Below are 23,655 nucleotides of genomic sequence, written 5' to 3'. Positions count from 1 at the left end.
CATCTCAGATGCTAGTGAAGTAATGCTGAAGATTCTCCAAGGCAGGCTTCAGCAATACGTGAACCGTGAACTTCCAGATGTTCAAGCTGGTTTTAGAAAAGGCTGAGGAACCAGAGATCAAATTGCCAACATCCACTAGATCATCGAAAAAGCAAGAGAGTTCCGGAAAAAACATCTATTTCTGCTTTATTGACTATGCCAAAGGCTTTGACTGTGTGGATCACATTAAACTGTGGAAAATTCTGAAAGAGATGGGAATACCAGACCACCTGACCTGCCTCTTGAGAAACCTGTATGCAGGTCAGGAGGCAACAGTTAGAACTGGACATGGAACAACAGACTGGTTCCAAATAGGAAAAGGAGTATGTCAAGGCTGTATATTGTCACCCTGCTTATTTAACTTATATGCAGAGTACATCATGAGACACGCTGGGCTGGAAGAAGCACAAGCTGGAATCAAGATTGCCGGGAGAAATATCAATAACCTCAGATATGCAGATAACACCACCCTTATGGCAGAAAGTGAAGAGGAACTAAAAAGCCTCTTGATGAAAGTGAAAGAGGAAAGTGAAAAGTTGGCTTAAAGCTCAACATTCAGAAAGGTAAGATCATGGCATCTGGCCCCATCACTTCATGGGAAATAGATGGGGAAACAGTGGAAACAGTGTCAGAGTTTACTTTTGGGGGCTCCAAAATCACTGCATATGATTATTGCAGCCATGAAATTAAAAGACATTTACTCCTTAGAAGGAAAGTTATGACCAATCTAGATAGAATATTAAAAATCAGAGACATTAGTTTGCCAACAAAAGTCCGTCTAGTCAAGGCTATGGTTTTTCCAGTGGTCATGTATGGATGTGAAAGTTGGACTGTGAAGAAAGCTGAGCACCAAAGAATTGATGCTTTTGAACTGTGGTGCTGGAGAAGACTCTTGAGAGTCCCTTGGACTGCAAGGAGATCCAACCAGTTGATCCTAAAGGAGATGAGTCCTGGGTGTTCTTTGGAAGTACTGATGCTGAAGCTGAAACTCCAATACTTTGGCTACCTCATGCGAAGAGTTGACTCATTGGAAAGACCCTGATGCTGGAAGGGATTGGGGGCGGGAAGAGAAGGGAGTGACAGAGGATGCGATGGCTGGATGGCATCACCGACTCAATGGACATGAGTTTGAGTAAACTCCGGGAGTTCGTGATGGACAGGGAGGCCTGACGTGCTGCGATTCATGGGGTCGCAAAAATTTGGACACGACTGAATGACTGAACTGAACTGAACTGAACTGAGGAATTGTCTGGGCTTGCCTGGTAGCTCAACTGGTAAAGAATCTGCCAGCAGTGCAGGAGACCCAGCTTGATTCCTGAGTCAGGAAGATCCACTGGAGAAGGAATAGGCTACCCACTCCAGTATTCTTGGGCTTCCCTGGTGTCTCAGCTGGTAAAGAATCTGCCTGTATTGTGGGAGACCTGGGTTCGATCCCTGGGTTGGGAAGATCCCCTGGAGAAGGGAACAGCTACCCACTCCAGTATTCTGGCCTGGAGAATTCCAGTGACAGCCTGTCCTGATCTATCCAGGCTTCTATAACAAAATACCATAGACTAGGTAGCTTATAAACAATAGACATTTATTTCTCACAGTTCTGCAAGCCAGACATCCAAGATCAGAGTGCCAGCTGATTTGGTGTCTGGTGACAGTCCTCTTGCTGGTTCAGATATGCCATTTTTCATTGTAACTTACATGGTTACAAGAGGTAAGATATCTCTCTGGGGGGTCCTTTATAAGGGCACTAATCACATTCACGAGGGTTCTGCACAGAAACATGCAGTTTGTATCAGGGATCCGGATACCATTTCCAGTCTGCATTGTTCACAGTAGAGGAGAATGGGATGGAAGCATGACCTCCAGCTATTTTTCCAAGCGGGTTCAGAGAAGGTCAACCAAAATGAATGACTTTTTCTCTTCTTCACACAGGTTTCCTCCCAGAGTGCCCAAACCTTTTCCATTCAACACCTCAGTCATGTACAGAAAGACTGTGTTTGTAGAGTTCACAGATCAACTTTTCAACATCGCCAAGCCCAGACCACCATGGATGGGTAATGTAAACAAGATTGATTCTTTCTTGTGAAACTGGGCATCTTGTTTCTTTGCAAGGATTCCCCAGCCTTGGACTGCAGTTTTTTAAGAGGGCAGCTGCCAAAGAAAATATTTTCTTGGTCAGTCTTCCCTTATTACCACCTCTTGGGGAAACACACTGACCAAATGGTCTCAGTCTTCTTGCCTGGCTCTCCTCCTGTGTTTATTCTCTAGATGTTCAAGTGCCCTTTATCTTGGACTTGGGTTCATTTTCTTTTTTCTCCCTGCTTTCAATTCCTGGTTGTTTTTATCCATGCTCATGGCTTTTAAAGACCATATATGCCAGTAACCCCCGAGTTTATATTTTCAGTTCAGACTGCTTGTTTGAAACCTCCACTTAGATGTCAATTAAGCATGTGAAAGTGAAAGTAGCTCAGTCGTGTCTGACTCTTGGCGACCCCATGGACTGTTCTCCAGGCCAGAATACTGGAGTGGGTAGCCTTTCCCTTCTCCAGGGGAATCGTCCCAAACCAGGGATCGAACCCAGGTCTCCCACATTGTAGGCAGATTCTTTACCAGCTGGGCCACCAGGGAAGCCCAAATAAGTATGTAACAAGGTGTTAAGATTTCCTGTCTTAGAATTATTGTTGAGAATTATAGCTGACAAGTAGTCCCAAATTCTAAAGAAAGGTAACAGCCCACCTATTCAAGACTTGTTCAGATAGTGCTCCAAATTGGTTCAGCAACCTTTAGCCCATCATGTACCTTCAACTTTTATAAAAGAAGGCTAGGAACTTATGAAAAACTTTAGATTTGAGTATTTCCTGTGAAAGTATTTTTGGTATTTTGTGTATATCCCCACAGAGAGGAAGGATCTCCCCTCCCCGCCATATCAAGCTACAGCGAGAGAGGCTTCAGGAGAACTGTTTAGAAAACTTGAGATAGAATTTTTGGCACTTGGAAGATACTGACTCATGCCTGATTTTTATGGAAAAAACTTTCAAGGCCAGAGTCTTGCGGAGTTTCCCCTGTTGGCGTCAGAAGGAGAGTGGGATACAGCGGAAGCTAACTGCACCGCCACTGTTAGGTGTGAGACCAGGAAGATTATTGGACAAAAGTTGTCTCAAGAAGACCCTGTCTGAGAGGACTTTTTGCCAGGGCTAGGTGATCCCAGCAGAGAATAATTGTGTGATTGGACTCTCAGAAGCACAAAGTGAGAGGAGAGATAAAGTGAAAACTGGACAGGGCATATCACAGGCCAGGGGGAAATGGAGTAGGATGTCACCATACTGAAATGGGAGAGAGTTCTCAAAGAACTCATATAAGTTCTCTAAGAAAGAAAGACACAGAATTTTGGCCTGTGTCACACGCGGGGGGTACCAAAGCCACATTACCACTGAACGACCAAGAAAGATCTTATAATTATGCCTTTTTTCCACTCCTCTCCTAAGCTCCAACCTTAGAAAGTCCAGAGGCAGTAAGGTGATTGGAGAGGAGGAAGGTGAGAAAGCAGTGAACCTGTCAACCAAACATTTTTTTCTCCCCATTACTGATTTCTGAGTCTATTTCAGAATTGAACTGGAAGAGGAGGGAATCTCTGAATTGCAGGGGACATCAAAAATTTGCTATGAGGCCAGACTGGACTTCTTAGTACCTATGATAATACTGTTAATATATGAAGGTTACTTGGGCAAAAAAATTGGGATTGCTCAAAATGCAAGAAAGGCAAATTCTACATAGAATTAAAAACTATGAAAAAGAAACCTGTTTCATATTTTCATCCCACTAATTCCAGTCCATTCAGTAAAGTCATTTGTAGGCCTTGTGCTGCGGTTCATGGGGTCGCAAAGAGTCAGATATGACTGAGCAACTGAACTGAACTGAACTATACCTTGTATAAGACTTTCCTGGTGGCTCAAGCAGAAAAGCATCTGCCCACAATGCGGGAGACCTGGGTTCAATCTGTGGGTTGGAAAGATCTCCTGGAGAACGCAATGGCAACCCATTCCAGTATTCTTGCCTGGAAAATCCCATAGACGGATGAGCCTGTGGGCTACAGTCCATGGGGTCGCAAAGAGTCGGACACGACTGAGTGACTTCACTTTCACTTTCACTTATACCTAGTATGACTGTCTATAAATCATCAGTTTCCTCCAAATCTTCTGTGCCATGGCCTGATGACCACTCAGTTGCACAAATCAAAATCACAGGAGTCATGCCTGATTCCCACGTCTCTCATGCTTCCCTTCTGCCCCATCTTCAACATGCAACTCATGAGCAAGTCTTGTTGACTTGCTGACCTAAAATAGACTACTAGATGTCTCTCCAGAAAAGAAGGGTTTCTTGAGGATCAGCAGAGGATGGCAATTTAGTGTCTGCAACCATGGCAAGTTACAAACAAGTCCCCGAATAACAAGGGGAGAAGAGCACAGTTGGCAGAGGGGAAAAGGAATTTAGAAGGGCTCAGGAAAACAGAGAGTCCACCGCTGCTCATTGATTGAGTCCTTGCCAACAAAGATGAGGAATTTTTCCCTCTTGGGCTCTGCTATTGTTACAGGACATGAGAGTTCCCCTTCTGGTTTCCAACTCTATTTAACTGATGTTTCTCTTTATGAATATTTTTATTAATATTATAAATATTCATTCAAAATATTACTATTTTGAATGTCTTTCTCCAAAACAAGTCTCTAGTCCATTTCTTCTTCTAAATTCCTGTAACCTCCAAAGTCTTACATGTTATGTTCCCTGCCTGCCTCTATAACCTTCTTTTCTACTATCTTCTATCTCATTCACTGTGCTTCAACCACAGGTTATTTTGCTCTTTAAAGTATCCTCTGCTTCCTGCCTCATCATTTTCTAGTATGCCACCATCATTTACAGCATTTATAACAACCTAAAGTTTTCTTGTTTATTTATGTACTTAATGGCTTCCCTAATGGCTCAGTTCGTAAAGGATCCACCTGCAATGCAGGAGACCCCAGTTCAATTCCTGGGTCAGGAAGATCCCACGGCGGAGGGCTAGGCTACCCACTCCAGTGTTCTTGGGCTTCCCTTGTGGACCAGCTGGGAAAGAATCTGCCTGCAGTGTGGGAGACCTGGGTTTGATCTCTGGGTCAGGAAGATCCCCTGGAGAAGGGAAAGGTTACCCACTCCAGTATTCTGGCCTGGAGAATTCCATGGATACAGTCCATGGGGTCATGAGGAGTCAGACATGACTGAGTGACTTTCACTTTTACTAATGTCTCTATAATTTGATCTCTATGGCCTATCTTCTTAATTACTTCATGCCTAGTGCCTAGGGTGGTTTATAGAATGTAGTAGGAAACCAATTATTAGTTGAATGAATCAATGCATTGAATGCATTGCCAGAAATTTGTCCTCAGAACAACCATAAGGCTAGGCTGGTTATAGAAGTTAATGCATTCACTTGGCTACTACTTTTTATCAATAATCTGAAGGACTTGCTTCTCTCCTGTGACTGCCAGGGTCCAGCCCCAGCAGGATCCAGGGGAACCCTCAGGATAAACGGCAGCGGCAAGTGAGAGAGAGAAAGAGAGATCAGACCAGGGTGTGCAGCAGAGTCTGGCTGCATTTTATTTTTCATGGTAGCTTTTATACCCTAAGTTAGTACATTTCTAAGGGGAGATGAAAGATAAGCATACGAAGTTTAGTTTAACATTACATCAGTTTTATCCTTCATGAAACCAGGGTATTTTCTGCATACTTCTTTGTTCATGAGAGTCTTCTTTCATAGTGAATCTTTGTACATTATCTTCTGGCCTTTGGGCCTATTAACATTTTATGATCTAGGTGAAGACAAAAGTGTTTTCTGTAGTCTATTCTTTGCTGTTCTATTTTGCCTTGAGTTTAGCAGAAAACAGAAAAGTTGCAGTCTCATGGTACAACATAGTAGATATACAATCCTGTTAACACAAATGTCAGCCTTTTTGCAAAAGTTCTCAGCTAAATTTATCTAAAAAGTTTACCACACAAAGACTCTGTGGCTCTGGTGAGGCAGCCTCTGTTTTAGCACTCTTAATTAAAATTAACAATTATCTTATTGTTTCCACACTAGGGCTAAACTCTTATTTTTCTAAATCCTTAACTATATTAACAATAGTTTTTACTGCACAACCTCAGCACAATAACAGCAATCAAACGTTGATCCAATAACCACTTTTAGAATAATATTTTTTGTGTTCTCTAATAGGGCTTTCTCACCCCCCGAAGGGCTCTGTGCCTATCAGGGCCTTTTGTGATCAGATTCTTTATGCTGTTTATGATTAAGGTGTTGTGAGCAGTCATGTGCATTAGTATGTATTTGCCAAACAAGCCAGAGTACCAGCAAAAGGGTTTTTACTTGAAACATTTCCTTCATTCCTGGCCCCTTCATAGGGAACCAGCATCCAGGAGATTTATTAATTAGGGTTCTGTGTTGGTCTTTATTTAGTGAAAGAGGAGCAGGAGAGCTCTCGGCAGGCAACGCAAAGATCTGCAACAGGACGAACAAGGACAGCAGTGAGAGGGGGAGGATACAGGGTTGGGTAGAGGCCGGGGTCAACCTGGAGGGTCCCTTGTAGCCTGAACAGCCTTATGTTTTAGGTCTTCTCCTCATGACCTTGTCATGGGTGGGATCTCCCATAATGGCTCCCAGCATGTGACTTTAACCATCATTTTTGTGATAACTGATTTTCTGGAGTGCTACCTTCCAAATGGGGCTTCCCTAATGGCTCAATGGTAAAGAATCAGCCTGCCAATGTAGCAGATGCGGGTTCCATCCCTGGTTCGGGAAGATACCCTGGAGAAGGAAATGGCAACCCACTCCAGTATTCTTGCCTGGGAAATCCCATGGACAGAGGAGCCTGGCGGGCTATAGTCCATGGGGTCACAAAAGAGTTGGACACGTGACTTACCAGCTAAACAACCTTCCAAATGACATTTGGGGGAATATGTCATTCTTGCAGGTCTGCTGGGTCCAACTATCCAGGCTGAGGTTTATGACACTGTGGTCATTACACTTAAGAATATGGCTTCTCATCCTGTTAGTCTTCATGCTATCGGCGTATCCTACTGGAAATCTTCTGAAGGTGAGTCAAATGCCCTCCTATGGTTCAGTCATACTGTGGACAGAAGAGTAGTGAGTATAAGGTCATACAACTAATGAATGGGGGAGTCAGGATTCAAACCTAGGCCCATTGCATGAAGTCAAGAACATTGTTATTTTGGTCTTATCCCAAAGCTTGTCTCTGTCCCCTGTTCTCCCTTGGGGAACCAGGCCACAGATCCTAATATCTCACTTTATCTGCCTTCTTATGTTGAGAAAACTTCCTAGGGAAGATCAAGGCCATTGGTGTAGCAATGAAACCGAATTCTCCTTCTCCTTCCTTAGATTCAGACTTTTCAGATATTTCCTTTCCCTCCCCTTCTCCCAGTTGCTAAAATATGGATGTCACCATGTGATTAGGGCCAACTAGCTGAAGCACAAGCAGACCTCATTACAAAGAGAAAAAACCTGTTTGCCCACAATCCCCACAGTGCAAGAAGGAATGAAAGGGAATGTCACAGTGGATTCTGATATAGCCCAGATGGACTATGACATATACAGATCAATAAGATTCAAGCAAATCATCAGTACATTATTGGAGCACATGTCCTGTACTGTATGGTCTGACTATGCTTCGATGTTGACTAAGTTCTCATGCAAAAATGTACTACCTTTCGCGGTTGCACTCCTGAGGTCAGGGCAGACGTGGACTGAGGGAAGGTGAAAGACAGGAGCAGGCAGGGATATATAGGAGAAGGCATCCCAGGTTCTGCCTGGTGCCTGGCAAGCTATTTCCATGAGCTTTATCCACTTGAAAGCTTCCAGAACGAATCTAGGGACATTTGAGAGAGATCAGGGTTCCCCCAATTCTGCACCTAGGAGTTCAGCATAGAGATGACTGTTTTGTACCCTAAGCCTTGTGAGTTCTGGGAAACTAGTCTATCTAATCTCGCATACATACAGTAGTCCAGGAACAACACAGTGAGTCACTGGCCTAATGCCCATGTGATTTATAGTCCTACCACAAGCTTCTGTGTTTATATGTTATCATCCACAAGTTCTTGGCCTCCTTAGATTAGCCTAGGGGTCCCAGCATGTAAGGTAAATCCATGATGATAAGTATAACTTTGCATGCTTATTGACCTTTTTGATACCCTTTAATAAACTATCTGATCAACTGTTTAAGTGTTTTTCCTGTTACAAAGACAGTGGTTTATCTTTTTCTGATTGATTTGTAGAGTTAGTTTATATATTCTGAATACAAATCCTCTGACAGATTGAAATATTTACATATCTTCTTCCAGTCTGTAGCTTTAATTTTCACTCTCTTGATAATTTTTTTGGTAAGTTCTTAAAGTTAATGAAGCATGAAAGTTCAAACATTCATGAAGCACAAAAAAGGTATCACATGTTTTCCTTGTATGTTAGACTTTGGGTCCTATTTAAGACATTTGCCTACCCCCAAGTCATGAAGGATTTTGTCCATGCTTTCCTCTAGAAGTTCTATTATTTTGCCTTTCATGCTGAAGTCTATAACCCATCACAAATGAATTTTTGTGTATGGTTTCCTGATAGCATTTTAAAACAGTTTTCTTGAGGTTTAAATTACATACCACGAAATTCAGTCATTTAAAGTAGTTTGATGACTTTGACTCTATTCAGACAGTTGTGGGGCCACCAACACCATCCATGTCAAGAAGTTCTGGCCTTGCTGTTCAAGCCCCATTCCCACCCCCGGCCCCAGGCAACCACTGAGTTGCTTTGTAAGCCTGTCATGTTAATCTCCCAAACCAAAACTCTGGGAAATTGTATTTCATTTCAGCAAATGGCCATCCCCTCCTGCAGAGCAGGAGGAGTACATTTCCCTACCATATTGGTATTGGACATGACCACGTGACTTCTTCTGGCTAATAGAATCTAAAAGCATAAGATGTATGTCAAGACAGCTAGTTCCCATGGAATGTCTGTCAAAGGAGCCAGAAGGAGAGTTAAAAGCAGATCCAGGGAAATGTCAAGTTTGGTCTTGAGCTGAAAAGGGAAACCTGGTGCTAGAGAAATTCTTTAAATTTCTTTTCGGGACAAGAGGGTTCTAACACCACCCTAGGCTGTAAGTAGGGCCACACAATGAGGCTGTGAAAAGACAGCATGGGGGCAGACAAGTTAACAGGTGCTAACCCAAAGCTGCTGAGCAGAGATCAGGCGAAGGAAAAAGCAACTGAAGGCACCAGAAAGTGCAGTGCAGTAGCCTCTGAAGCACAGCATTTGGCCTGTGGTTGAGTACTCATGCCCAGGGGTCACTGAGCTGGGGTGTCTGAGCAGGTCAGGCTCTGGGGCCCTTGGCCATGCCTGGGGCAAGGCTGATACAGCTGTAGGAGGGGTGAATAGAGGGCTTTCCAGAACATTCTCGAATGTTCCCAACACTGTTGTTCAGAATATAACAGAAGATGGCGATTGCACAAAACACATTCTGCTTAGAGTATTTGCAGGTGGCTGGTATAGAAGCTCAAGTAAGACTCTGAAGACCGAGGTTTCCCAAAGGAAACATACCTGAGTAGACATGACAACTTTCAAGGCTATGCACAATGCTTTTGCCCATGCACCGCTTACTTCACTTGGTCTGGACAAATCACCTTTGTCTTCACCAAAGGACAGACCTTGTTGTGAGCAACCTGTGTCGAATCCAAGATCTCAGGTTCCAGCTGTCAACATTCTCCTATTTTGCCAGCCGTCACTCTTTCCCTCCCCAAGAATTCATTCTCCTTGGGATCCGCAGGTTCCTGGCCTCCTTGATTTCTATTCTACTCTCTTGGCTAAACCACTACCCTGGTGAAATCTGTTCTTCATCTCTTTTACTAGCAACCAAGCAAATGGCTATGGTTGAAATAAACCTTGCACCTCACCTTAAGTGGTGCCTTACCATTGCCCAGATATCCTCCCAATCCACTCACTGTCCTCATCAAGACAGATGCAGTTTTCACACACTCTTGACCTCTCATTAACCCCTCATCCCTCTCCCAACCTTACTATTAGGTAAAAGGGGATTCTTTTCCTAATAAAATGTTTCAAACAAACAAACAAAAAAAAACATATAAGAAATAATAGAGCCAACATACATGTACCCATTAGCTCACTTTGAAAGTGACAGTCGCTCAGTTGTGTCTGACTCTTTGCAACCCCATGGACTATAGTCCATGGAATTCTCCAGGCCAGAATACTGGAGTGGGTAGCCTTTCCCTTCTACAGGGGAATCTTCCCAATCCAGGGATCAAACCCAGGTCTCCCACATTGCAGGCAGATCCTTTACCAGCTGAGCCACCAGGGAAGCCCAAGAATACTGGAGTGGGCAGCCTACCCCTTCTCCAGAGGGTCTTCCTGACTCAGGAATCAAACCAGGGTCTCCTGCATTGCAGGAGGATTCTTTACCCACTGAGCTCTGAGGGAAACCCTAGCTCACTTTGGCAACTCTTTTTTGAAAACTTTTTCTTTTGTATGGCAGTATAACCGATTAACAAACAATGTTGCAATAGTTTCAGGTGGATAGGGAAGGAACTCAGCCATACAGATACATGTATCCATTCTCCTCCAAACTGCCCTCCCTTCCAGATTTTGCAAATCTTAACATTTTGCTGTCTTTGCCTACTTTATTTTAAGAAATTAAACAGAAGACACAGTTGAAGCCCCTTCTTTACCCCTGCATGAACCCCTCTCTTCCTATCCAAATGTTTTCACTATTCAGAATTTGCTACCAACCCACAATCACACAGAGACATGACCACACTCTCCATCCCAAAGTGCAGCTCATGTTTTTCTGAATGTCCACCAGGGTCTGCTAAGCACCAATATTGGTCTGCTGTTGCTTCTGGATGAAGTCAGTTGTCCCTAATGCCCAGTGGAGGGATACCCATTTATCAGAGAGGCTGCTTTTGTAGTGAGTCAATGCGGGGGTGTCTTGTACTGCTCTGTTAGAGAGGTCCCTCTATTAGATGTATAGCTATTGTGGGGTAAGATGGAGTATAAATGAAGAACACCCTGAATGCCTTGAATGTTCTGGAGTCCTAGAGACCATTATGAATTCAAGAAACCAAGGTGAGTTTTTAGAAAAATAGTTCAATAACAGTGTAAGTGTTATAGTCCGTGTCTTTGAATATTTTCTATTTCTGTCCACTGAAATGACCTAGAAGCAATAACACTTCTTTAAGAATGAACACATATAGTGCTCATTGTAGAATAAAGGTATCAGATAATTCAGAGGTCAGTTTTAACATCACTAAGGATGGGAGAGCAAGAAAATATCTGTTTAAAAAAAATCTCTGCATCTCACCCTTCCCTGACCCTCAGCAGTGCTTACTAAAGAGTCTGAGACAAAGCACATACCCTATGTATGTCTACTGAATTGAATTGACTTGAATTAGGTAAAAAGATGGAATAATGGAAGCAGTATTTTTGTTGCAATCTGAAGTTCTCACAGAACCACTCAACCACTCACATTTGCCCTAGTGGTCAAGAACTCCTCTGAAATATATAAGGCGACTTCTCCCCATTTATAGCTGCTGCTGGCTAGTATTCCAAATTGTTTCAGAAAAGTTGTTCCTTGCATAGAGTCTACTGGTGACAATAAACTTGATGCCTCCTTGAGTGGGCAATGGGCGTAGAAAGGACAACTTTATCTCACCTTGATTTAGGTGCTGCATATAAGGATGAAACCAGCCAAAGGGAGAAGGAAGATGACAAACTCATTCCTGGTAAAAGTCATACCTACGTCTGGCAGGTCTTGAAAGAAAATGGTCCAACAGCCTCTGACCCACCATGTCTCACCTACTCATATCTTTCTCATGTGGACCTGGTGAAAGACGTGAACTCAGGTCTCATCGGAGCCCTGCTCATTTGTAGAGAAGGTACGTATAAGAAAAAGTAGGAAGTACAAACATCTGTGTCGATTCATAAAAAATGGTGTTTGCACTCTTTCATGTGAAAGAGGTTTCTTTTGCTTCGAATCATGGCCATGGAAAGGAGAATAGTCTCTGAGATTAATAGAACTGCATGGTAGGATCTATGCATCCCATATAGCCACAATGCACTCTAATGGCCAACAAAAGCCAAATTCTGGAATTAGGTATTGCTTCTCTTCCCTGGTGGCTCAGACAGTCAAGAGTCAGCCTGCAATGCTGGAGACCCGGATTCAATACCTGGGTAGGGAATATCCCCTGGAGAAGGAAATGGCAACCCACTCCAGTATTCTTGCCTGGAGAATCCCATGGACAGAGGAGCCTGGCGGGCTACAGTCCGTGGGGTCGCAAAGAGTCAGACACAACTGAACAACTTCACTTTCACTTTCTCTTCTTCTGCTTTATGCTTCACATAGCCTATGGGCTGTCTCAGTAGTCCTTTATACAAATTTTGCGTTAGGTTCCTTGAAACCTCCATGAAGGTAAATAGTACATCTAAGTGTGTGACTAATGGTGTATAGACCATTTCAGGAGGTTAGTTTGTCATCTGTAACCCCAAAACATAAAAATCTGAGAAAAACAAGAATTTATACATATTTATAAGTTATGTTAAAAATCATAGTCATTTAAATTAAACCCTTTATTAAAAAATTTTTATTGGGAATTCTCTAGCCATCTAGTGAACTCTGTGCTCTTACTGCCAAGGGCCTGGGTTCAATCCCTGGATGGGGAAGTAAGATCCTACAGGCTGAACAATGTGGACAAAAAAAAAAGTTAATAAAAACATTTTATTGAAATGTTTGTGAAAAAGCATTTAAAAATTTATTGAAATATAATTTTAAAAATTATTGAAATATAATTAACCAACAACACTGTTATAGTTACAAGTGCACAGAGTGAGGGAAGTCGCTCAGTCATGTCCAACTCTTTGCAACCCATGGACTGTAGCCTACCAGGCTCCTCTGTCCATGGGATTTTTCAGGCAAGAGTACTGGAGTGGGGTGCCATTTCCTTCTCCAGTGCACAACCTAGTGCCAAATGAATGAACAAATGAAAAGACACTCAACATCTCTAATTATTAGGGAAATGCAAATCAAAACTTTGAGATATTACCTCACACCCATCAGAATGGCTATTATCAGAAAAGCCATAAATAACAAGTGTTGGTGAGGATGTGGAGAAATAGAGAATCCTCCTGCACTGTTCTGTGTGTGCTAAGTCACTTCAGTCGTGTCCAGCTCTTTGTGACCCTATGGACTGTAGCCTGCCAGGTTCCTCTGTCCATGGAATTCTCCAGGTGAGAATACTAGAGTGGATTGCCATTTCCTTCTCCAGGGGATCATCCCAACCCAGGGATCGAACCCAGGTCTCCTGCATTGGCAGGCGGATTCTTTACCATCTGAGCCACCAGAGAAGCCCTTGGGGAAGATTACTCAGCAATAAAAAAGAATGAACTCTTCTTGCCATTTGTGACTACATGGATGGGCCAAAGGGCATTATCTTAAATGAGATAAATCAGATAGAGAAAGACAAATACTGTATCATTTCATTTATATATGGAATCTAAAAAACAAAAGAAATGAACAAAAATAATAACACAAAACAAAGCTGTAGAAAAAGAGAACAAACAGGTGGTTGCCAGAGGGGAGCAGGGTCGAGGGATGAGTGAAATAGTTGAGGGAGATTGAAAGGTACAGACCTCCAGTTACAAAACAAATGAGTCACAGTGATGAAATGTACAGCATGGGGAATAGAGTCAATAACAGTGTAATAATCTGTATGGTGATAGATGGCAATTAGACTTACCGTGATCATCTTGGAATGTAAAGAAATACAGAATCACTATGTTGTGCACTTGGATTGTATATGTAATGACATGTGTCCATTATAGTAGTATCATACAGTATCATATGTCACATAGTGTCATATATCATACAGTATCATATAGCATGATATATATGTCATAGTATCATATCACCACCCTAAAAATCCTGTGTTCTTCCCTGCCTATTCATCCTTCCCTCTTCTACCCTCTGGCAAGCACTGTCCTTTAAATTGTCTTCATAGTTTTGGCTTTTCCAGAATGTCAAATAGTATGTAGCCTTTTCATATTGGCTTCTTCCACTTAGTACTGTATATTTAAGCTTCCTCCATGTTTTTGATGGCTTGATAGCCTATTTCTTTTTAGGGCTGAATAATAGTTTGTTGTCTAGATGAACCGCAGTTTTATTTATCCATTCACCTACTGAAAGACATCCATTTCACTGCTTGACAAATCTAAAAATATCGTAAAAAGATTTAAAGTCTTTTCAGACAGCTTTATCTGTATTTTAAAATTGTATGGGTGAGTTACTGTTTCCATCCAATTTAACTTTTACTTTCTAAGCATCAAGAGTAAAAGAGAGAGAAAAGAACATTATAAACAAAACTCTTCCTACTCAAAATAAATCTGCACTTCCTAATCAAATGAAAAATTATTCTGCTAAGAAAGACAACTAACAAATTCAACAGTTAAACCATGAAGCAAGGTCATTTGTAACACTGATAACTTTAAATATTGACATACATGGTGTTCATTTTAATTATGAGTATAGGTATTTAACATGGATAATTGTTACTTTGTTCATAACTTTTAATTTACAATTGCAGAAGTAAAAAAAAAATAGTTAAAAGCATAATAGAAATTTTCTATCAGTTCAGTTCAGTCACTCAGTTGTGTCTGACTCTTTGTGACCCCATGGACTGCAGCATGCCAGGCCTCCCTGTCCATCACCAACTCCCGGAGCTTGCTCAAACTCATGTCCATCGAGTCAATGATGCCATCCAAGCATTTCATCCTCTGTTGTCCCCTTCTCCTGCTTTCAGTCTTTCCCAGCATCAGGGTCTTTTTCAATGAGTCAGTTTTTTGCATCAGGTGGCCCAAGTATTGGAGTTTCAGCATCAGTCCTTCCAATGAATATTCAGGACTGATTTCGTTCAGGATTGACTGGTTTGATATCCTTGCAGTCCAAGGGACTCTCAAGAGTTTTCTCCAACACCACAGGTCAAAAGCATCAATTCTTTGGCACTCCGTTTTCTTTCTAGTCCAACTCTAACATCCCTACACGAGTACTAGAAAAACCATAGCTTTGACTAGATGGACCTTTGTTGGCATTTTTTCTGTATTTTAATAGAAACTATTTTAATTTATGAATTATTTGCATATATGCACATTTCCATGAGCAATGTTTATGATTTTTGCAGTTTTTCTTTTTCTTTTGTATGTTTGTTGTGAATATATACATGTACATGAAATATGATTGTGTGGACTTGTCATTTGATTATTTTTAATTTCTTTTTTTAGTAATTAATTTTTGTCATCTTTTATAAAAGTAATGGTTTGCAACAAATGTGAAACTTTTTATCATGTCCTTTACCCCAAATAATTTTAGGAGCACTGGTATAGATGTGACACCAAGGAAATAATGTTATGGTTAAGTTAATAAGGGGATGACAGGTGACAAGATAGTTGGATGGCATCACTGACTCAATGGACATGAATTTGAGTAAACTCCAGGAGTTGGTGATGGACAGGGAGGCCTGGCGTGCTGCAGTCCATGGGGTAACAAAGAGTCTGACACAACTGAGCGACTGAACTGAACTGAACTGAACGGAAGTTAATGAGAGATCAAGAGACAAAGCAGTTGATGAAGTCATGTATCCTCCTAGGGTCATTTTTCTGCGATAGGATTTTCTATAGAAGATAAATACTCTCACTTCTTTTTCAGGGACTCTGATCAAAGAAAGGACACAGACCTTGCACGAATTTGTACTACTGTTTGCTGTATTTGATGAAGGTTAGTGACCTGTGGTCTGAATTTTGGTCTGCTGAAAGAAATGAAATAGATTAATGTAACGTGGTACTTGAGCTTGAGGGCTGTGAATGGAATGATGTAGATGGGGATGAAAATGAAAGCCAAGAACAAAATGCCCACGGACTTCCACGGGCAGCTATGAAGTAAGAGAGAGGAGCTGGGTAACAGATAGCCTTGTCTCTCATTAAATCCGTCAACAAAGACTTTTCACTTTCCTTTTTTGCTCGCTTAGAAGCAAAGGAAAGCCTAATGATTCGATCAAGACAGGAGAGGTACAAGCTTGGGTTTTAGAGCACACGCTCTTCCCACAGTCCCAGGGCAAGGCTGCTTTATGCGGAAGCGGGTGGGCGGAAGTGGGTGGAGCTCTCCACGCAGTAGCAGGTGCTGATCCGCGTCTCTGTCCCAGGCGCCCAGTGTCTTCTTACGGTTAGTGACCTACGCACCTTCTCCTCCCAGCTGAGTTGAGGTTCAGCAGTTTTGCACGAAGAACTTTGGTCTGAAGGATGGGGGAAGGGCAAGGCCTCTGCCCCACATGTCTCCTTTATGTAATTTTTGTTTGTTTGTTTGCTTGTTAGTTTTATTTAAACTTTGTGTGTGCTAAGTCGCTTCAGTCATGTCCAACTCTTGGCGACCCCATGGACTGTAGCCCACCAGGCTCCTCTGTACTGGCATGGGTTGCCATTTTCTCCTCCAGGGGATCTTCCCCAACCCAGGGATCGAATCTGTCTCCTGCTTTGGCAGGCAGGTTCTTTCCTGCAGAGCCACCAGGGAAGCCCTTGGTGAAACTTGGGGTGCATTTATTTACTTTCCTACTTATCACCAATCATGGACATGAGTGGCTGAGGCTTCTGTCTCTACTCAGGAAAACAGCACAATTGAGTGGCTATCACATCTTATGGAGAATTTCAGTCTTTGGTCACAGCATTTAAGAGCTCCTGTTTTTGGTCCTACAAGCCCTTTTGGAAGTGACCTATTGCTTTATTTTCTCAATGCCCCCTCTTTAAAAGAAATTTTTACTGCAAATCATATATATTTAAGGTGTACGAAATGATTTTAGATATAGAGAAATGATTACTACAGTCAAGTTAACCTGTCTGCCCACATAGTTATCATTGTTGTGTGAAATCTATTCCCTGAGCTTATTTCTGGTGTTCAATGTAGTTTGCTCATCGTGCTGTACATTAGATCCCCAGAACTTGTTTGTCTTAAAAGTTAAAGTTTGTCCCATTGGACCAACATCTCCCCATTTCCCGAGACCCTTGCAGTCACCCTTCTCTTCTGTGTTTCTGTGAGTATGCTTTTCTTATCTTCATCTCTTACTTTTTAAGTAACTTTAGCAAGTTACTCAACCCCTCTGTGTCTCAGTTTCCTCCATTTTAAAGTTGAAATAATATCTACTTTTTCATAGGATGGTTGTGAGGATTGAGTGATTTCAATTCAGTAACGCAGGACCTTGCTTCCCTGATAGCTCAGTTGGTAAATAATCCGCCTGCAATGTGGGTGACCCTGCTTCAATTCCTGGGTCGGGAAGATCCCCTGGAGAAGGAATAGGCTACCCACTCCAGTATTCCTGGGCTTTCCTTGTGACTCAGCTGGCAAAGAATCTGCCTGCAATGCGGGAGACCTGGGTTCAATCCCTGGGTTGGGAAGATTCCCCTGTAGAAGGGAAAGGCTACCCACTCCAGTATTCTGGCCTGGAGAATTCCATGGACGAGTCCATGCGGTCACAAAGAGTTGGACACGACTGAGCAACACTTTTCTGAGGACACACTCTTACTTCAGTTTCACTTTTCAGGGCATAAGTTGGTGTTAGTACTTCTGCTTTCTCTTCCTCCTGATAGAATCGTTCTGTCAGCACCTTCTCTCTCCTCTGGATCCTCCTACACTGCCATCTTCTGAACTGGGACCCCTATCACCTCTCCCCTGACTAGTCTCCTTGTCTTTTTGTGCCCCCAACACTTCATTCTTACTGTAGCAGCCAAAGGGAGCTTAGTGAAATGTGAATCTGATCTTGTCACTCCAGTCTTTAAAATCTTTCAGTTTCACAAGGCAAAATGGAAACTTCTTTACACAATAATATGTGACCTCATCCCTGACGACCTGTCTAGCTTTGTTTTGCTCCTCTTGCTGTCTCACTATTCACGTTGCAACCACAGTGAACACATTTTGTGTTACACCCACATATGCTATACTTTTTCTAGCATCCAGGCCTTTGCTCATGCCATTTCCTTGGCCTGGAAAGCATGTCTCCAGCTTCACATCAAGTAAGTTTCTACTCCTTCTAGCCTCTGTTATATGCTTCTTTATGTGTTTCCACAGCACTTGAGCTTCCTCCTTATCACACTAAACCATACTGATCTTCTTTACCATCCTGTTCCTTTCTCTTCAAGCCGAGTAAAATGCCTTCTCCTTCTGGTCCCATAATACCCTGTTCTTATCTCTTTTACTTCACTCTTCACTCTTTGTAATAATGGTTCACGTCTCTGTCTATTTGAGCTACATTGTAAGCACCTTGAAGGCAGAGACTGTGTCTACTTCTTTGTCATCAGTGTGCTGTGCTGTGCTGTGCTCAGTTGCTCAGTCATGTCTGACTCTGTGCGATCCCATGGACTGTTGCCCACTAGTCTCTGTCCATGGGATTCTCCAGACAAGAGTACTGGAGTGGGTTGCCATTTCCTCCTCCAGGGGTCTTCCTGACTCAGGGATTGAACCCACGGCTCTTGCATATCCTGCATTGTCAAGGGGATTCTTTACTACTGAGCCACCTGGGAAGCCCTAATGCTCAGTAGTACTCAGTAAACATGCTTGACTGAATGAACGCATGAGTGGATGACTGGATAAATGAACTGATGAGAGTTCACCAAAGGTTCGGTGCTTCAGAAAGTTTCAGTCTTTTGTACATAAGAGCAACCTCAGTTTAGTTCAGTCACTCAGTCATGTCCGACTCTGTGATCCCATGGACTGCAGCATGCCAGGGCTCCCTGTCCATCACCAACTCCCGAAGTATACTCAAATTCATGTCCATTGAGTTGGTGATGTCATCCAATCATCTCATCCTCTGTCATCCCTTTCTCCTCCCACCTTCAATCTTTCCCAGCATCAGGGTCTTTTCTAATGAGTTAGTTCTTGAGGGCAACCTCAAGTCACTGCTAATAATAATAATATTTCTGCTTCTTTCACTTTTATTAATTTCAGTGACAAGGTCGGGAAGGTTTCCTGTCCATGGGCTTTCATTATTACAGACTAGATGAAGCAAGTAGGACAGGGACAGGTACTGGCAGCCTTTTCTTAGGAGGGTTTTCATGTTCTCCCTCTCACATAAGTCAACCAGTGAATAGAAGTCATCATGGTACAAACTAACCAATATTCTCCCTTCTCCTAGTGATAATTTGTCATTATTCTTCTACCTACTGTCATGGATAAATATCAAGAGATAGCATCAATCTGAGCAATAAGTGTCTACCTTTTGGTAATTATCTTCTACCTTTTGCCTACTGACTTTGAGGGAAAGTCATCTCTGCTGACAAAAAAGATGTGAGCTCTATTTGCCTGATGGGAGGGAGGGTAGGGGAAATGGAGGGTCAGTCATGACACAGACACTTAGCTGGCCCTCTGTGTGTGTCCTCTCTTAACAGGGAAAAGTTGGCACTCGGGAAAAAATGAGTCCTTGACTCGTGTTATGGATTCTGCATCTGCACTGCACACCATCAATGGCTATATAAACAGGTCTCTGCCAGGTATGTACAGCCTGCTCAAGAATCCTCAGGATCTTCTACATTCACCACCAGAGCTCTCTTCTCCCGTTGTCTTCAGACACTTCTGAATTCTGGCCTCTGGGGGATCTTATGGTACCGTGACCAGTCCTCCTTGCAGTCATCAAAAAATTAAGGACTGCCAGTGTATACAGTGTAAACAAACATGAGTTTGGGTAAACTCGGGAGTTGATGATGGACAGGGAGGCCTGGCATGCTGCGGTTCATGGGGTCGCAAAGAGTCAGACACGACTGAGTGACTTCACTTTCTTTCTTTTCTTTTCTTAGTGTATACAGAACTTACCGATTTCTCTTTCCTTTCTAAATGGGCGTCCAAGGATGAACAGATACTTGAGGGAAAGCCTGAAACACAAAGACAATATGCAAGATAAGCAAAGTAAATTAGATAACGCATGAGCCCATGGAGATGCTGAGAGAGAGGTGCCTGGAGAGGGTGTGGAAACTCTGAGCCCTTCCCCAAGTCTTGCCCTGTATGGCACTTCCTCCTAGATGTTCCTGAGTTACATTCTTGTATAATAAACAGATCCTCTAGTAAGTTTACAAAAGTAATAATAGGATTATATGAAAAAGAAACAATCAAAATAAGAAAGTGAAGTCACTCAGTTGTGTCTGATTCTTTGCAACCCCATGGACTGTAGCCTACCAGACTCCTCCGTGCATGGGATTTTCCAGGCAAGACTACTGGAGTGGGTCACTATTTCCTTCTCCAACATGCTTACAAAATTAGGAATATAATTGTTAAAATACAAACTTAATTGAAAGAAAGTTTTTGTTATTGTTCAGTCACTAAGTCATGTCAGACTCCTTCTGACCCCATGAACTGCAGCACACCAGGCTTCCCTGTCCTTCAGTGTCTCCTGGAGTTTGCTCAAACTCATGTCCATCAAGTCAGTGATGCTATCTAAACATCTCATCCTATCACCCCCTTCTTCTCCTGCCCTCAGTCTTTCCCAGTATCAGGGTCTTTTCCAATGAGTCAGCTCTTCCCATCAGTTGGCCAAAGTATTGGAACTTCAGCTTCAGCATCAGTCCTTCCAAAGAATATTCAAGGTTGATTTCCTTTAGGATGGACTGGTTTGATCTCCATACTGTCCAAGGGACTCTCAAGAGTCTTTTCCAGCACTGCAATTCAAAAGCATGAATTCTTCGGCACTCAGCCTTCTTTATGGTCCAACTCTCACATCCATACACATCTTCTGGAAAAACCATAGCTTTGACTAAACAGACCTTTGTTGGCAAAGTGATGTCTCTGCATCCTAATACAGTGTCTAGGTTTGTCATAGCTTTTCTTCCAAGGAGCAAGCATCTGTTAATTTCATGGCTGCAGTCACCATCTGCAGTAATTTTGGTGCCCAAGAAAATAGAATCTGTCCCTGTTTCCATTTTCTCCCCATCTATTTGCCATGAAGTGATGGGACTGGATGCCATGATCTTAGTTTTTGTAAAATACTCTCGACAGTGCTTGATGTTATGCAAGTGCTCAGTAAATATTGTGGTTATTAATGATATTCAACAATTCTGTAATTAATATGCAAGACTTCAGGTTTAGAAAAGAAATTAACTTTCAAAACATTTAAGTCCCTTCTCTCATATATCACGTTAATTGCCTCTCTGGGCATAAGTTTCCTCTCCTTTAAGAAAGGGGTGACAGTTATAGTTTCTTCATTCATAATATAGGGTTGAAAGTGAAGTTGTTCAGTCGTGTCTGACTATTTGAGACCCCGTGGGCTGTAGCCTACCTTGCTCCTCCATCCATGGGATGTTCCAGGCAAGAGTACTGGAGTGGGTTGCCATTTCCTTCTCCAGAGGATCTTCCCGACCCAGGGATCAAACCCGGGTCTCCTGCATTGTAGGCAGACGCTTTACTGTCTGAGCTACCAGGGAAATATTGAGAGTTAAAACTTGTAAAATATCCTGAACAGTGCTTGATGTTATGCAAGTGCTCAATAAATATTACAGTTATTAATGGTATTGCCATAATTGGTGTTAGATTGGATGTGAGAAGTGGGAGTAGGGACAAGAATAACTCTCACTTGCAGAATTGAATCCAGGCTTGTATTAATACCATTCGCTGAAATAAGGAACTCTGGAAGAAGATGAGGTGGTAAAGATGAAAAATCTGTTTTTGTACCTGTGTGTTTCCTGAAGTATCCAGGTGAAGATGTTGAGAAGGTGATTGTGCAAGTCTGGAGTTCTGGGAGAACAGGAGAGTTATTAGCATATGAATGATCATTAATCCTGTGAGAATGAATGATATTAATCAGGGAGAAAATTTGATTAACAAAAGAATAATTAGGCTAAGGATGAGCCCTGAGGTCATCCCCCATTTAATGGATGGGTAAAGAGGAGCGGTCACAAAGCGAAACAGAAGGAGCAGTCTAAGCCTTAGGGATGCTTTTGAACTGTGGTGTTGGAGAAGACTCTTGAGAGTTCCTTTGACTGCTAGGAGATCCAACAAGTCCATCCTAAAGGAGATCAGTCCTGGGTGTTCACTGGAAGGACTGATGTTGAAGCTGAAACTCCAATACTTTGGCCACCTGATGCAAAGAGCTGACTCATTTGAAAAGACCCTGATGCTGGGAAAGATTGAAGGTGGGAGGAGAAGGGGACAACAGAGGATGAGATGGTTGGATGGCATCACTGACTCAATGGACATGAGTTTGGGTAAACTCCAGGAGTTGGTGATGGACAGGGAGGCCTGGTGTGCTGCGGTTCATGGGGTTGCAAAGAGTGGGACACGACTGAGTGACTGAACTGAGCTGAAGCCTTAGGGAAACAAAAGTCTGTTGGCACAGAGGCCAAGGGAAAACAGAATTTCAAGAAGGAATGAATGGTTAACAGATGCAGAAGACTGAAAAAGATCCATTGGATTCAGAAGCACAACAGTCATTGATGACTTCAGCAAGACCTGTTAGATTGAGAGTACCCCCGTGTCCTTGGAAAGTTGGGTTTCAAGTCAAGATAATAAAAATTTGTACAGTTTGTTCATCCTATCCTAGAAAGTGTTTTCCATTTCAGATTCTCTGCTTCTTGGCTCTAGTTATGTTATTCCTACTTTCCAGGTCTGATTGGATGTCATAAGAAATCAGTCTATTGGCACGTGATTGGAATGGGCACCACCCCAGAAGTGCACTCAATTTTCCTCGAGGGCCACACATTTCTTGTGAGGAACCATCGCCAGGCTTCCTTGGAGATCTCACCAATAACTTTCCTTACCGCTCAGACAGTCCTAATGGACCGTGGCCAGTTTCTACTGTTTTGTCATATTTCTTCCCACCAACATGGTAATGTCTGTGGATCTTAAAAATGAGTATTAGAAATATCCAGCTCTTCTTTTAAATATTTCACCTTGAATATAAGAGGGCTTGATTATTAGTAAATAGGACTTCAGAGTTTACCTGTGAGAGGGAAGGGAAATGGTTTAGTGAAGAATGAGGTGGCGAATGTGAGGAGGATAGTATATCATTGTTTTCCCAGCATGATCACATTAAGTAGGCTTCAGTACTATGGAGAGAGCGATTTGGGGTCATGGCATCTAGGATGTAATCCTAAGGGCTCCAGGATGTCAGTAATAATGCCCCAATATACAGCAAATACAAAAGGATATTGTGGTGCTCCATATGAGACACCAGACAACTGGTATACAAGGAGGCACGCTGTAGATACATGGTCAGAGATGAGAGACATCAGGAGAAACAACATGGGAGTGGAAGTTGGTAAACACATGTGAGGCACCACGTGAAGCTTTCAAGGACAACTTGACTTTGCAAAGGGTCAAAGATCCTATCTAAGGAAGTTGCAAATTATTGTTAATGTGAGTGAGCTCATTTGTAACTAAAGGCTGTGAAAACTCATGTTACATGATCAGCTCATCCCCATTTTTCTTCCTATATGTTTACTCTGCTAATTCTTAATCTTGGATCAGTCTAACAACTCTCTTTGTCTCCTCCTCTATTGTGGCCATTGAGAGC

General features: G+C 42.4%; 1 protein-coding gene and 1 non-coding gene across 5 annotated transcripts in view; one reads left to right on the top strand and one right to left on the bottom strand.

Moving 5' to 3' along the window:
• Window positions 1–23,655, top strand: part of F8 (coagulation factor VIII) — a 144,642-nt gene that overhangs the window by 14,174 nt on the left and 106,813 nt on the right. For 3 of the 4 annotated variants that reach the window (XM_065914954.1, XM_065914953.1, XM_065914956.1), the window contains exons 2-7: window positions 1,966–2,087; window positions 7,032–7,154; window positions 11,794–12,006; window positions 15,825–15,893; window positions 19,547–19,648; window positions 22,747–22,968. In XM_065914954.1, the coding sequence (XP_065771026.1) occupies window positions 1,966–2,087; window positions 7,032–7,154; window positions 11,794–12,006; window positions 15,825–15,893; window positions 19,547–19,648; window positions 22,747–22,968 (851 nt within the window). Of the gene's footprint in view, window positions 1–1,965; window positions 2,088–6,536; window positions 6,586–7,031; window positions 7,155–11,793; window positions 12,007–15,824; window positions 15,894–19,546; window positions 19,649–22,746; window positions 22,969–23,655 lie in introns of those variants that run through there. The other variant, XM_065914955.1, reaches the window with a different exon arrangement.
• LOC136154958 (small nucleolar RNA SNORA25) lies at window positions 16,758–16,883 on the bottom strand. Its single transcript, XR_010660653.1, has one exon. It is a non-coding gene; the product is annotated as a small nucleolar RNA SNORA25 (small nucleolar RNA).

This window comes from Muntiacus reevesi, chromosome X, assembly GCF_963930625.1.
Source record: "Muntiacus reevesi chromosome X, mMunRee1.1, whole genome shotgun sequence".
In the NCBI taxonomy this organism is placed as follows: Eukaryota; Metazoa; Chordata; class Mammalia; order Artiodactyla; family Cervidae; genus Muntiacus; species Muntiacus reevesi.
The sequence above is the reverse complement of the archived record's forward strand: the minus strand, read 5'-3'. Positions and strand labels throughout refer to the sequence as shown.